General features: G+C 33.6%; 1 protein-coding gene across 1 annotated transcript; it reads left to right on the forward strand.

Moving 5' to 3' along the window:
* The first annotated feature begins 575 nt into the window (after positions 1–575).
* Positions 576–5,736, forward strand: LOC149550261 (uncharacterized). Its single transcript, XM_089793353.1, has 7 exons — positions 576–911; positions 1,354–1,434; positions 1,539–1,604; positions 4,426–4,488; positions 4,589–4,655; positions 4,851–4,963; positions 5,274–5,736. Exons 1-7 carry the CDS (start codon positions 687–689, stop codon positions 5,409–5,411), a joined length of 753 nt encoding a protein of 250 aa, XP_089649479.1. The 5' UTR covers positions 576–686; the 3' UTR covers positions 5,412–5,736.
* The last annotated feature ends 9,046 nt before the right edge of the window (positions 5,737–14,782 follow it).

A 14,782-nucleotide genomic window follows, 5' to 3' on the forward strand; every position in this document is an offset into this window, starting at 1 on the left:
TCTCAGTGCTATCATGCTGAGTTCTTTCTCATCAACTAGATTGTCCATGGTTGCTAGTTGATAAATAATAACAACTCATAGTTTCTCAACTCAATATGAGACATAATAACAAAATAAATTACATCAATCAATGTGATAAATAAGAGTTAAATGAAGTGTAACTCTAAGATAATAGATCACATAATGTAATATGAAATATTGATGATAAAACAATCTTACATATAATCAAATGAAAAACTTGCACATAATCAATTTTATATTTATCAATAAATTCATTGCACACAAACAAATTTTGTTAAATTATTTATAAAAATACGATTAAATGATATTGAGTTTTATTTAAATTCATAAACTACGGAAGGCCTTATATATCTCTTTTTGAAAGAAATTAAAAAAATCTTAATTAGTTTTTATTGAAACAATGAAGTCAGCCCCAGCCCCAGCACCAGCCCCGGCCCCCAATAAAAAACACAGACCACAGTTGGACAAGACAGCACAAGACACTCAGAGCTTTGACAAATTGATTACAACCTGTTCTCCATCAGCATAAATACCAAAAACAAACATAACACTCCACGCTCAAACCCTGAACTTGAACAAGCTGTAACAGGCAGATAAACTCAAATTCCTCTTAGGCCGTGTTCCGTAGCTTCAATACTGGGTAGGAATCGGACTTGAGAATTACAATGGAGTCTAATTTAGACCAGTCTGCCGAATCTAAGACATCCATTAAGGCTGTGTTCTTTGACCTAGATGATACATTAGTGCTGACTCATACCGCTGACAAGGCTGCCTATCGGGCTGTCATGGAGTTACTGAGCCGCCACGAACATCCCTTCCTTGATCCGCAGGCCATTATCGATGCATTCGTTAAGGGCTTGATTAACCACCCTTGGGATCCGAATCACCAGGTATGGAAGAATCTAATATCTCATTTCTCTTGTTCTTTCGGTCTGTACAAGCTCAATAGTTCAACTGAACTCTAGTTGGGTATATTGTGCGCTTCAATTTCATAGTTCCAACTTTTTTGTTTAATGTTAGTTATTTCCTGCATTTGCTTGGCATAAGGAAATTGGGTATTTCATCTTCGATAAATTTGCACCAACATCCTCCCATAACTAGTTTGCGGTGTCAGGTACATGGCTAATTTATTGCGTTGCCTAGGTTCACCCTAGATCTTTTAGCAAACACGGTTAATTTAGTGCGTTGCCTAGGTTTACCCTAGATGTTTTAGCAAAGAAAAAAAGTATTCGCATCTGGATTTGCTCTAGTTCTAACAATTAGTTCAATTCAATCGGACCCTAACTTAGTAGATTTGGATTCCGTTTTAAACTAATTTTGTCAAAATTTCAGATTGATGTGATTCAATGGAGGGCTCAGATCTGGTCTACAGCTCTTGACGCCCAGGGCGTCCGTGACATTGAGCTTGCAAGGGTAACTGCCTATGCATTCTATTTTTTGAAAAAATCCTAAACATGAATGCAGGTGACTTTTATGGGGGTTGTTAAGTTTTCTGAACATTTACAGTTTTCAAACAGGAGATACAGCACTGTTTTGACACTACTAGAATGGCTTCATTCCAATGGGCCCCTGAAGTAGAACAGGTATTGTCATCAAGCATTCTGACTTTAACTATACATAAATGCTTTGCTTGTCTGATTTGAACTGTACACAAATGCTCTGCTTTTCTGCCTCGACTTTTGCTGTTATGAATACATTAGAGGATGCTTTTCTATTTTTCATAAAGCAATTGTTCATTTAAATAAACTGCATACGCTTAAGTTTAAGAATTACTCGTTTCCCAATGGATTGGAAAAGTTAGCCTCATATATCTTTACCATCAGCTATGATCATACCAGGTGAACTTTCTTAAGTTTGATTGAAGATTTGGCATTTGAGGGTTTTCCATTTCAGAACAAGCCTTGTTCAATGACAGATAACCTTGTTCATTTTTTATTTCAATTCTGAAAACCAGCAGAACCTACAGTTTAAGGAATCTTCATGGAAACTTTTCTCTCTTTAAAAGATTACAGGCAAAGATTGTACAGGTTAACTTCTAATCTTGGGCTTTTTATGCAATCCTTCTAGCATATAAATATTATGTTTGGAATTTTTATCAAGAAACTGCCTGCTTTCAAATTCCTAACAGATAACAAATTCCTTGCTAGTCCAGGGATATGCAAGACACCATCAAATCTTCTAATTCTACCATCAAAAAATTTCACACGAATACTTCCACGACCAACAATATCAAGTACTGAATTATCACCCAAATACACCTTAACACTATCAAAATTTTCATACTTACTAAACCAGTTCCTATTAGGAGTCATGTGGAAAGATGCACCTGAATCTATTAACCATGCATTTTCACCTGCATGAGTGGCCAAGGCTGCAATGAAAGCATCTCCATCTTCCTTCGCGGACTCAGAATCGAAATCTAGCTTCTTCTTCTTCTTCTTTTTCTTCTCCTCTTTGCAATCCTTTCGGAAGTGTCCAGGTTTGCCGCAATTCCAGCAGATTGCCTTGGACTTACTAGGGGATTTCGATCTCCCCTTATTTTTGGACTTAGAATGGCCATGCTGCTTTTCGTTCTTGCCTCTTTCTTTTGGTCTTCCGCGAACACTCAAAGCCTCTTTGGCATTCAGAGAGACCTTCCTTCTCATCTCCTCAGAAAGTAGAGAACCAACAACGTCCTCCATCTTCAAGACAACTGAAGTGCTCCTTATAGCCATCACAAGACTATCCCATTAGTTTGGCAACGAACATAACAAGATTTGACACCTTTCTTCTTCATCCATTGGCACCCCTACTGAGGTCAACTGAGATGCTCAGAAATTTGTCCACCTTCTTCCATTCTCAAGGAATACAACTTCTTCCTCAAGAAAATCTTATTCACAAGTGATTTCGCTTGATAGATCTCACTAAGCTTTTTCCAAAGCTTCTTCGCGGTAGGTTCTTCATGGACATTAATCAGAATCGAGTCTACAAGACACAATCTGATGAGACCTTTAGCTTTTCTATCAGTCACATCATATTGTGCAGCTAATGTCGGATCTGTGGGCCTTAGCTTGTTCTCATCAATTGCATCCCATAGATCTCGATCAGTCAATAGATCTTCCATCTTCAGCTTCCACATCTCAAAGTTTGTGCCAAAAAACTTTTCAACATCAATTCTCCCTGACATGCTTGCCATCTTTTCAATACTGCAACACAAAAATGAAATGCTCTGCACAAGTTCCCACTCAAACCTTGATTAGCTCAAAAAACCTTGTACCCGACAAATAGAACCAAAACTGGCCAGGCTCTGATACCACTTGTAAGGAAGCAAAGGTGCATGGAATTGCTTCCTACGCTAATCTTTGAGAGGACGATTATGCAAATCAAAGTAACTATTGCAAAGATCTCAAGAAATGCATAATAACATAATCAAAATAACAAAGAACACACAACACAGTGATTACCGTGGAGAAACCCTTTCGGGAGAAAAACCCCACCCTCCAAAACTCGCACAATGTATTATCAAACCAAGATGATTACAATACACTTGCAATGCAAGTTCTTACAGGAGCGCATCACCACAACTCGAACTTGGAGAGACTCCTTCTAGCACCAGTCTTGCAAACTAAACTCAATTACACAAACACCTCCCCAAGCCCTCCTTTTATAGTGATTTTACAACTTGGAAACCACTTATGGTTTTACAAAACCATGGGCAAAACTACTATGCCACATGTTACCCATTTTTGACATTTACATTTCCAATATGGAAAAACAACCAGGTTAAAATAGTAATCCCGTCCACAATTTTGTCTCTTAGTCTAGACTCCCGTAAAAGTCACAAAATGAGTCATCAAGGCTCTAAAAATGACCTACCTATATTCGACTATGGACAAGACTCATTTTAACAACTCACTAACCATTTTCCAATGCATAAACAAGTGGAAAACTTCCACAAACAAATTCTGGAATTTTCCAAGAAAGGATTGCAAGGTTGAGACACATGTTTCTCAACAATATTAAGTAAGCATATTCTATTGCAAGAAAATGATGATTACACAAACTTGACATAAAAATTTAATCTTGATTATTTATGCACCAAGAGCTACAAACACTTGAGCCATATAAGTTGCTGTAGAACAACATCTAGAATTCTAGACAGCCAAAGGCATTTTAATCTTCACCGCAGATGAAATAGTTTTGTTGACAGGTGTAATTTTGGGAAAGAACATTCGATATATTTTAGTGTTGTTCAGCTCTTGAATCAGATGTCAGTATTCTCTTTCAAATGTTAGGTTACCTAAGTGATTGGCTCTGGTGTAAAATTGTAGTTAATAAGCATAATCTGGATGCCAGATGGATACAAATATGGAGAGATGACTCGATTAAAATATAAGTTCTAATTAAAAATCCTTATGGATGCAGATTGTACAAAGAATGAAAGTACAGGGAATTAAAGTGGGCATCATAACCAATGGGCATCCAAAGGTGCGCTCAATTCTCCACATCGATAGCCCTAACTATAGAGTGTCCTATGTTTCCTTTGCCTTATATGCTTGAATATTTTCTAGCGTGACCAAGTTTTCAGGTTCAGAGAGCAAAACTTTCAGCATGCCGTGCAGATGAGATTTTCAACACAATTCTTGTTGGCGGAGGTAATCCATATAAGTGAAAATGTGCATCATAACTTTTCCATTTACCCTTTCCCGTTTTATATTGATTCCTATCTTGGAATCTTTGGTTAAGACATAACACCAAATTACGAGCACCTCACAGTCATAAGTTATGCCTCTTGGATGAGTGAAACCAAAATAAACTAGTGAACTGAAGCATTCATTTTATATTTACAGAAGAGCTTCATCCAAAACCTCATAAAAGCATCTTTCTGAAAGCCTGTGAGCTTGTGGGAACCAGACCAGAGGAGTCCGTTATGGTCGGAGATAGCCTAACAATGGACATTCAGGTTTTGGACTTCTGCCTTTTTGTAACGAAAAGAATCCATTTTAAGATTTGTATTTTGACATAAAATCCAGTAACTGCTTTTTGCAGACAAATATTCCCATTGATTTGATCCTTCAATTGTTGAAATTTGAGAGTTAAAAAAAGTTAAAAGTTGATCCTTCTCAGTTTAATCTTTAATTTCTATTTTTCTTAGGTTGCTTGTATCTAATATCCATTCTCGAGTTACAGATGAATAATGATAGGTATCTTTACTGTTTTGCCTAATCAATTTCCTCCTCTTCATTACTTGAGCTGCTGTTTCTTTGTTTCAGGGTGGTATAAATGCTGGCTATCTGGCAACCGTGTGGATCAATGTTCGTGGTATAGATTACTCCCCAGAGGGACTTGTGAAACCTACTTATATTATCAGGAACTTTTCTGAACTGCCTCAGGTTTTACCCCGTCATTGACATGATAATTTTGCCAGCACATTGTATTCTTCTATCATCTGCAGTGTGCACCCTCAATTGACCTGATGGTGGGGTGTCTATACAATCCATAGAGGAGATGCAAATTTGAATCCGAATTGGGGTAGGAAAATCTCATACACCAAAATTGATTCCTTCCTTGGCACCATGGTCATGACCTTAAAAATGATCTTCACCTTTAATATCATCAAATCTTACATTTATTAATTTTCTTTCAAAATTCTTGAATTTTGGAAAGAAGATAATGTTAGCGCAGATAAATTTCACAACAAACAATGCAAATGCAAATAAGGTTTTCTGATTTCAATTTCCACGTCTACTTGATTCTATCTGCTACTTGTGATTTCGCCTATTTAACTTCAAATCCAATGGAACATAAAACAAATATACCATATTTAACTTCAAGTCCGATGGAACATAAAACAAATATACCATATTTATTATTTTCAAGGATGTGTTTAATATAACTTCTGTCCTTGAATTGTCATCTTATTGCAAAACAGTTTATTTTGAATTTAGCTACGTGCCGAGCTGCATTGTTTAAAGTAAATAATCAAGCTACTGGAATGAACAGGGTGAGTGCTTGCATTTTTGCATCTGTGGCGGCCTGCTGACGAATTTAAACACAATTCAATTTATTTGTTATATAAGTCCATATCAAAACATAAAGGAGCAAGTGATGTAAAATTAAACAAAGCAATTTGAATACTCTGTGGACCAAAGGTTTCAAGTGTTCTTTATAGAATACGCCATTGTGTTATTTTAACATGAATGAGATTGCTTAGAAGTGCAAGTCTATATAGGGTGTTGGGTGAGCTACTTGCATGTGGCGATGATTGGCTTTCGATGGGCCTCCATTAGATCTGAGATCTCTTATCTTTATAAATGTAAGTCTATATGTGGTGTTGGATGAGCTATTTATACGGGGTGATGGGTTTTTCTGTGCTTCTATTAGCTCCGAAATCTCTATCTTGCCCTCACCAAATAATCTCTAATTTATTTTCTTTCAAATTTAACTATCTAATTTTAGTCTATAATATATAATTATTGCATTGAAAACAATAATGGTATCATAAAAATAGACTCCAAAAATCTTTCAAAGATTACTAGTAATACTTATTCAAAAATGATAATTGATATTATTTTTTATGAAGACAAATATGAATTTTAAAAGAGTCTATAGACTATTGTATAAAGAGAGAGATAAAGCATAAATTACAAGAAGAAATTAAAGAACAAGAAATTAAAGGACACTCAAGAAGAGAAACAACACTAGGAAAGACATGGCATTACAAAACTACTGTACATAATACTAACCCCAAATAAAGGTTAAGTAAAACTTAGTTTGAAATATTTTTGCATTATTGTGGTAAAATTTTAATTTTACTTCACCATAATACAAAGATCCTTCCCCCTAATTCTTTTTTTAAAGAGAAATTTATAATACGACAAATAGATCTCGCATCCAACTTCTATGCTTTCAATGAGGTGTCCATCATTGTACATTTCACAGGATAATTCCCCCATTATCTTCATTTTGCACCTCTTTGAAGGTAGTAATGGATTCTTTAACATAAGGCAGTTATTGTTATTTCCTCTAGCTACTTAACCTAATTGCCATATTTGAAAGATTGGGTGCATGGTTGAATCACTAGCATAATATTGCTCGAAATAATTGTCAATAATTATATAAAACTTTTCATCCCAACACTCCAATGCTAATTCTGGAGTTGAAGATGATACCATTCTTTGGGTTGAAATTTGCATACCAATTTTTAAGGCAGATAACATTCTTTCTTTCAAATGAATACCTAAGCCAATCAAACATCTCTGTTGGAAGTATTGAAGTTTTGGGGGGGTGAATCAAAACTTATTGCTTCTGTTTAAACAAGTTACAAATTTCAGCTTTAACAATCCATAAACTGAATGCATTCAAAATTTTGCTCATAGTAATAATCATTCACCATGCAAGAATAAGAAAATATTAACACACAGAAGATAGAGACACGAATTTTTGTGCCGAGTGGGAAACCTTCAAAAATCTTTATGGTTTTGTCATAGGGAGAAAAACCACTCCATTAACCTATAATTTTATTGAGCTTCAACTCTTTACAATCAGCAGCAACAACTGCTTAGGGATTCAATCCTATTTGTCCCTTTGTCATTTGTATTACACCCTTACATACACATATAATTGTATGTAATACATCATACACCTATACATGTAGATAAGTTTATAATCAACCTTTCAGATCACCTTTACACAATTTCAATATTTTTTGTCTCTGCTTTTTACCACACTGAATCACACATATATCTTTCAAGTTTTACAACAATCTCTTTAAATGGAGATGTGATTCATACGGAGAGAATCAATTTTAAAACAAATTGAACTAGTTAGGGCTGTTTAAAAAATGCTCTCATGATATATATGCGGTTTAAAACAACCTTTTAACAATTAAACCATCGAACTAGCATGAGTCTTTTAAAATAGCAAATGAACTAGTAGATCTTCAAATTTTCTTAGAACCCTCCTTTGAAATCTTGCTATTAGGGTTTGTAAATGAAAGCCCTTTTTATTTTTACACAAAAACTTCATATCTTCAAAAGAAAAATCTATGCTTTTGAGGAAAAAAATTTCCAATCGACTATGAATCATTCTAGTCTTTATTTCCCTTTTCTTTGTGTAAGAATTTGGCTTAGGCTAGAATTCACTCAAGAACTAAAAAACTCAACACAAGCACACAATAGACCAATAGAGAGAGTATGATCAGAATGACAATATTCATTCAATATGCCAGCTTTAGAGTACACTAGGAGTGCCTGTATATGAAGGCCTTAGGAGAGCTTGTAGAATGCATAAAAGTCAGCACTATGATAAGTCATACAACCAGGCACATGTCCACTAGATATGGGCTATCCTCCATTAAGCATGAGATTAAGTGCGATGATTTGAGGATAAGCCTACAATGGTGTAGCATGCAAATCAGTGCTGTAGACAACATGTGCTAAATTAGGAGTGCAGATAACTGTGTTGTCATCATGACAACTTAGTGAATGATGCGAACTCCTATGTTGTAGACACCATGTGCATAATTAGAGTTGTGTATATCAATGAGAGTACACAAACTCCTAAGTGTCTCACCTAAATGAATAATAAAATAATGCATGAACCTAAGTAAACTTAAGTAAGTGTAATAAGTAAATGCTTATTTACACCAACACTTTGTTTTAAAAAATAATTTTGAGCAATTTCACATGAAATCGGTCAGGCATACCTTGTTATGCATACTTGCAAATGGATATTTACCACTTTTTGATTTGCCTCCATCTTTTCTCTATTTTGATCGAAACCCTTTTACCTCTGTTCTTTGTTAAAACTTCTTTGCTTTGTTTTGCCTCAGCCGTCCATTATCATGCACAAAGAGATCAAACAAATGAGTATCCATAAAAAATAGAAGAAGAAATTTATCAACATGTTCCATACTTTACCATTCAACATTTCATTTTCGTAGAGCAAAGAAAACTTTTCCATATTTCATTTTCACAGAGCAAAGAAATAGTCTCTTTCATTTTCACAGAGCTAACAACCATTTTACAAAAGAAATGCCTACAACCGAAAATGATTTTAAGAACCCTTTCAAATCTGCCATACAAGATTGACATCTGGTGAGCTCTTTTCAAAGCATATTTATCTTACTACATGCGTTCACAGTTCTTATTAATGCCACATACAACCCATGTCTAATATTTACCCAGGTTGTTTTAAAAACATTTACCATGCCATCGTTTTGTCATGTCTCGTGCCACGTAAACTTTTTCAATGTGTCATGCCACGTAAACCTTTTAAACTTACCACTTTTATTTTAAAACAAGTTTCAACAATTTACCACCTTGCATAAGCTGAGATCAGTATGGTCAACATTCTCCCCCATTTTTTTTAGACAAAATTTTTAACTTTCATCATCTAATATATACAAGATGATATACAAAATATAAATTCAATCTCCTTTTCATATACCATCTGATATATACAAGATAATGTACAGATGTTCTGAGAATGAAGGACAAAAATGCTAAATAAAGAACGAGTATGCTATATACAAGTAGATCACTATCACAAAACAAAAAATGTACTGATCACTATTATAGAACATAGATACTAAACACAGATGTTGATCACTGTTACAGAACAACAAAAAAATATGTTGATTACTACTACGTGTGGATGCTGATTAATCACCAAACATAACTCTGATATCTCCCCCAAAATTTTTGCATCAAAAAAATTAAACCATCTGATTTTGATATAGAAGAAAATTTCTGTGAATAGGAGCAGAAACCTAACACAGAATATTTGTTTGTAAAACTTTATATCAGCATTGATTGAGAGAAAACTCTCAATCGAGTTCTTAATCGTTCAAAGGAGCTTTAGTGAAATTATATGCTACCTATCTTTGAGAGGAAACATAGATTAGCTTGAATTCATTATTAAGAACTTTATCATGGAAGAAGTGAAGTTTAATAGCCACATGTTTTATACAAGAGTGCATTACTAGATTTTTACTCAGTTGAATAACACTCATATTATAACACATGATAGAGATAGGCTTTGAGACTTGAATACCTAAATCAGACAATTGATAATCCATCCAAATCAGATGAGTACAATAGACAGTAGCAGCAACATACTCAGATTCACAGGTAGATAATGTAACACATTCTTGTTTTTTGCTATGCCAAGCAACTAAACAATCACCAAGGAAGAATGTTGCACCACTAGTACTCTTTTTATTATTGGATCCACCCCAATCTACATTAGTATAACCAGAAAGTGTAAAATCATTACTGTGAGGATACCATGAACCAAAATCAAGCGTACCTTGAATGTACTTTAGAATTCAATTTACTACATTGAGATGAGATTGGTTTGAATCAAACTAGAATCTTGAAGCCATGCACACTGCTTGCATTATATTAAGTCTAGATGTTGTAAGATATAATAGACTTCCAATCATAGATCTATATACAATTTGATTTATAGAAGGTGAGTCATCATTCTTTAATAGCTTGTAGCTTGTCTCCATAGGAGTACTTATTGGTTTACAATCAGTCATATTAAACTTCTTCAACATTTCCTTTGCATATTTTGTTTGAGAAAGAAAAAGACCATGTTCAAGTTGTGAGACTTGTAGTCCAAGAAAAAATGTGAGCACACCCAATAGAGACATTTCAAACTTAGATTCCATAATATTTGAAAAATGTTTTTTTGATTCATCATTAATAGACCCAAAGATAATATCATCCACATAGATTTCAACTACCAAAATATCATCATTTATGACTTTGATATACAAAGTACTATCTACTTTTCCACGAGAGAATCCATTTGCAATCAGATGTTTATCCAACCCTGAATGCTAAGCTCTAGGAGCTTGCTTTAGACCATATATTGCCTTTTTGAGTCGGAATACATAATCAGGTTTGTTAGAAGATTCAAAACCTTATGGCTATTCTATATAAACTTCCTCTTCAAGATACCCATTCAAAAATGCAGTTTTCACATCCATTTGGTAAATAGTAAAGCTTTTATAACTTGCATATGCAAGAAAGATTCTAATTGATTCCATCCTTGCAACTGGTGCAAATGTTTCACCAAAATCAATTCCTTCCTGCTGAGCATATCCTTTGCATACAAATCTAGCTTTGTTCCTTATTACTTTGCCATCTTCATTTAGTTTATTGCGAAACACCCATTTTCCACCTATGAACATTTTTGTTATCAGGCCTAGGAACAAGTTCCTAGGTTTTGTTTTTCTCAATTTGATTTATTTCATCTTGCATAGCGTTTTGCCAACATGAGTCTGATAAGGCTTCAATAACAGTTTTGGGTTCAAAATCTGATATCAAATAGAAATGTTTAGCAATATTTTCTTGTTCATCTGTTTTGGCCTTTCTTCTTGTCAAAATTCCTTTTTCAACATCTCTAATGACTTCAGATTCAGGATGTCTTTTAGCAATTATCCTAGATGAAGTTTTTATTTTTGAACCAGTATTTATTATTTTGGAACTCGAACAATTTTCTTGTTAAGTTTCATCAACAACTTTAGACTCAAAATTTTCAAGGTTTTCATCATCATGCAAAGTTTTTGGTTTTTGAAATGATACTTCTTCATGATCCTATTGATTATTGCAGGATAAAGAATTTTCATCAAATACAACATTTATGGCTTCCACTATCTTATTCAACCTCTTGTTATAGCATTTAAAAGCTTTTCTATGTGTAGAGTATCTAAGAAAAATTCCTTCATCAGATCTCGAATTGAAATTTTCTAAAGAATCATCATTCTTTTTGATGAAGCATTTACAAGAATTTTTTTTGTAATTTTTAACATTAGTTGTTTTACCATTCCATAATTCATATGGAGTATGAGCTATTCTTACTCTTATTTGAAAGCGATTTAAAATGTAGACAATTGTATGAACGAATTCTTTCCAAAATTTATCAGGTAATTTTGCTTCATTTAGCACAGTTCTAGCCATCTCTTTAATCATACTATTTTTCCTTTCCACAACACCATTTTGTTGTGCTGTTTGAACAATCAAGTATTGTCTTTTAATGCCATGTTTCTTGCAATACTCAATAAATTCTTGAGAAGTGAATTCTCCACCTCTATTTGACCTTAAACATTTTAACTTTAAATCAGTTTCCCTTTTAACCATTTTTCTAAAAAAATTCAAATGATCAAAAGCTTCTAATTTGTGTTTTAGAAAAGTTACTCAAACCATTCTTGAATAGTCATCTATGAATAGCATGGAATATTTATCACCATTTAATGATGTAGTTTTAGTAGGTCCACATAGATCAGTATGCATAAGTTCAAGTGGTCTATTAGATAGGTATTCTTTTGTTTTAAAAAATACCCTCATTTGTTTTCCTTTCACACATTCTTCACAAATGTTCACTAGTTTGCTAATTTGTGGTAATCCTCTGACTTTTTTATTCTTACTAATTCTAGCAAGATTGTCAAAGCTAAGAGGTCCCAATCTTTTGTGCCACAACCAATTTTCTTCTACTTGACTCATAAGACAAGTGTTGATTAATGATGTTTCCTGAACTGAAGAATCAATCAGATTATAAAGGTTTCCACCTGTTCTTGAGCCACTAGCAATGACTTTATCCCTTCCATTTTTGATGGAGCATCCTTTAGCATTAAAGGAGATAGAATACCCACTATCACAAATTTGACTAACACTCAAAAGATTATGTTTCAAACCTTCTACAAAGTATACATCATGAATAAGTGTATCTTTGCTTAAATTATTGAGCCTCTTCCTATTATATAGGCTCCTAAATTATCACCAAAGCGAACAAACCCTCCATCAAAATCTTCTAGGGTTTTGAACTTACTTTTACATCTAGTCATATGATGTGAGTAGCCACTATCCAAAACCCATGTTGCAGGCTTTTGAGCAAATAGGGCTATTTCAACTATTAAAGACTTTTTAGATGACTTAACTTGTTTCCATATCTGTTTAGGTTTTAGGTTTAGTTTGCATTGATTTGCAAAGTGACCATAATGAAAACATCTGAAACATTTGATGATTCTTCTGTTACCTTGACTAGTACTATTTTCACAAAAAGTTGCCTTATGCCCAAAAACATTACAGTTAAAGCAGTAACCCTTAAAGAAGAATTTAATTTTCCGTTTAGAAAACACTTCAAATAAGGATTGCAAAGCATTCAGTTTTTTATCCTTTTCAACAAGTAAATTTTGTGATTTTCAATGATCTGATTTGCTTCTTCTAATTCTTCTTGAAGTCTTTTATTATTATTTTCATGATTTTAAATTAACTTCTTTAACCTTTTACACTCTCGTAGAGATTTGAGAACTTCTTCAAGATCAATTTCTTCATTTGAATGAGATGAAGATTCAGATTCACTAGATTCAAATTTAGGAGTGTTGATTATTTCAACCATGAACAACCTTTCCCCTTCTTCATTAGGATCACTTGACTTTTCATTTGAGTCTTCTTTTGACAGAAGATTTTTCTTTTTGAAATTCTTGAATCTTTTGTTTTGATTCCAAGGTTTCCTTTTTGAAAACTTTTTAGTTTTCTCATCATTGTCTTCTAGTTCTATATTTGGACATTTTGCTGCAAAATGTCCTAATTGACCACAACTGAAACATTTTTGTTTTTCTTTGTATTTCTTTCTCATTTTCCTAACTAATAATGCTTCTAGAGCATCTGGTAAATTTGAATCACTTTCTTCTTGTTTATAAGCCTTAAAGGCTATCTCTTTTGATGTAGAACTAGCTTGATTGTTAATTCTCATTTCATAAGCAGTTAGGGTTCCTTGTAATTGGTGCAAAGTCATTTTAGAAAAACTTTTCTTTTCTTCTAAAGTGGAAATTTTAGTTTCAAATTTAGGTAGAACTGACCGTATAACTTTTGAAACTATATCATGTTCAATTTGTTCACCTAGACCTTTTCTTGCATTGATTATTTCATCAATTTTGAAGAAGTATGCTAAAATATTTTCATCTTCATTCATCTTTAAGTTATCAAACTGTGTTTTGAGAGTTAACAATTTTGACTCTTTAACTTTTTCATCTGCTTGATAAATAGTTTCCAATTCCCTCCAAATATCATTTGCTAATTTATTGTAGACTACTTTTGCTAACACATGTTTGGTGAGACCACACAGAAGAGCATATCTTACCTTTTTATCCAGTTCATATATTAGTTTATCATTAGCATCAGTAGGTACTATTGGTGGAACATTATATTTTGTCATAACAACATCCCACATTCTAACATCTAAAGAATGTATAAATGTCTCCATCATAACTTTCCAAAAGACATAGTCATTACCATCAAATAATGGAGCCTGGTTAAGGGAAGCTCCTTCAGCCTATTCTATTTTACTCCAAAAAAAAATCCCTGGAACAATTCCTAAAAGGAATCCTATGCTCTGATACTACTTGTTGGAAGTATTGAAGTTCTAAGAGGTGGGGGTGAATTAGAACTTATTACTTTTTTTTAAACAAGTTACAAATTTTAGCTTTAACAATCCATAAACTGAATGCATTCAAAATTTTGCTCATAATAATAATCACTCACCATGCAAGAATAAGAAAATATTAACTCAGAAGATAGAGACACAAATTTTTGTGTTGAGTGGGAAACCCTCAAAAATCCTTATGGTTTCGTCATAGGGAGAAAAACCACTTCATGAACTTGTAATTTTATTGAGCTTCAACTCTTTACAATCACCAACAATAACTGCTCAGGGATTCAACCCTACTTGTCACTTTGTTATTTGTATTACAACCCTACATACACATATA

Source organism: Cupressus sempervirens, chromosome 7 (genome assembly GCF_028749045.1).
Source record: "Cupressus sempervirens isolate cs-2001-9-10 chromosome 7, ASM2874904v1, whole genome shotgun sequence".
Taxonomy (NCBI): domain Eukaryota; kingdom Viridiplantae; phylum Streptophyta; class Pinopsida; order Cupressales; family Cupressaceae; genus Cupressus; species Cupressus sempervirens.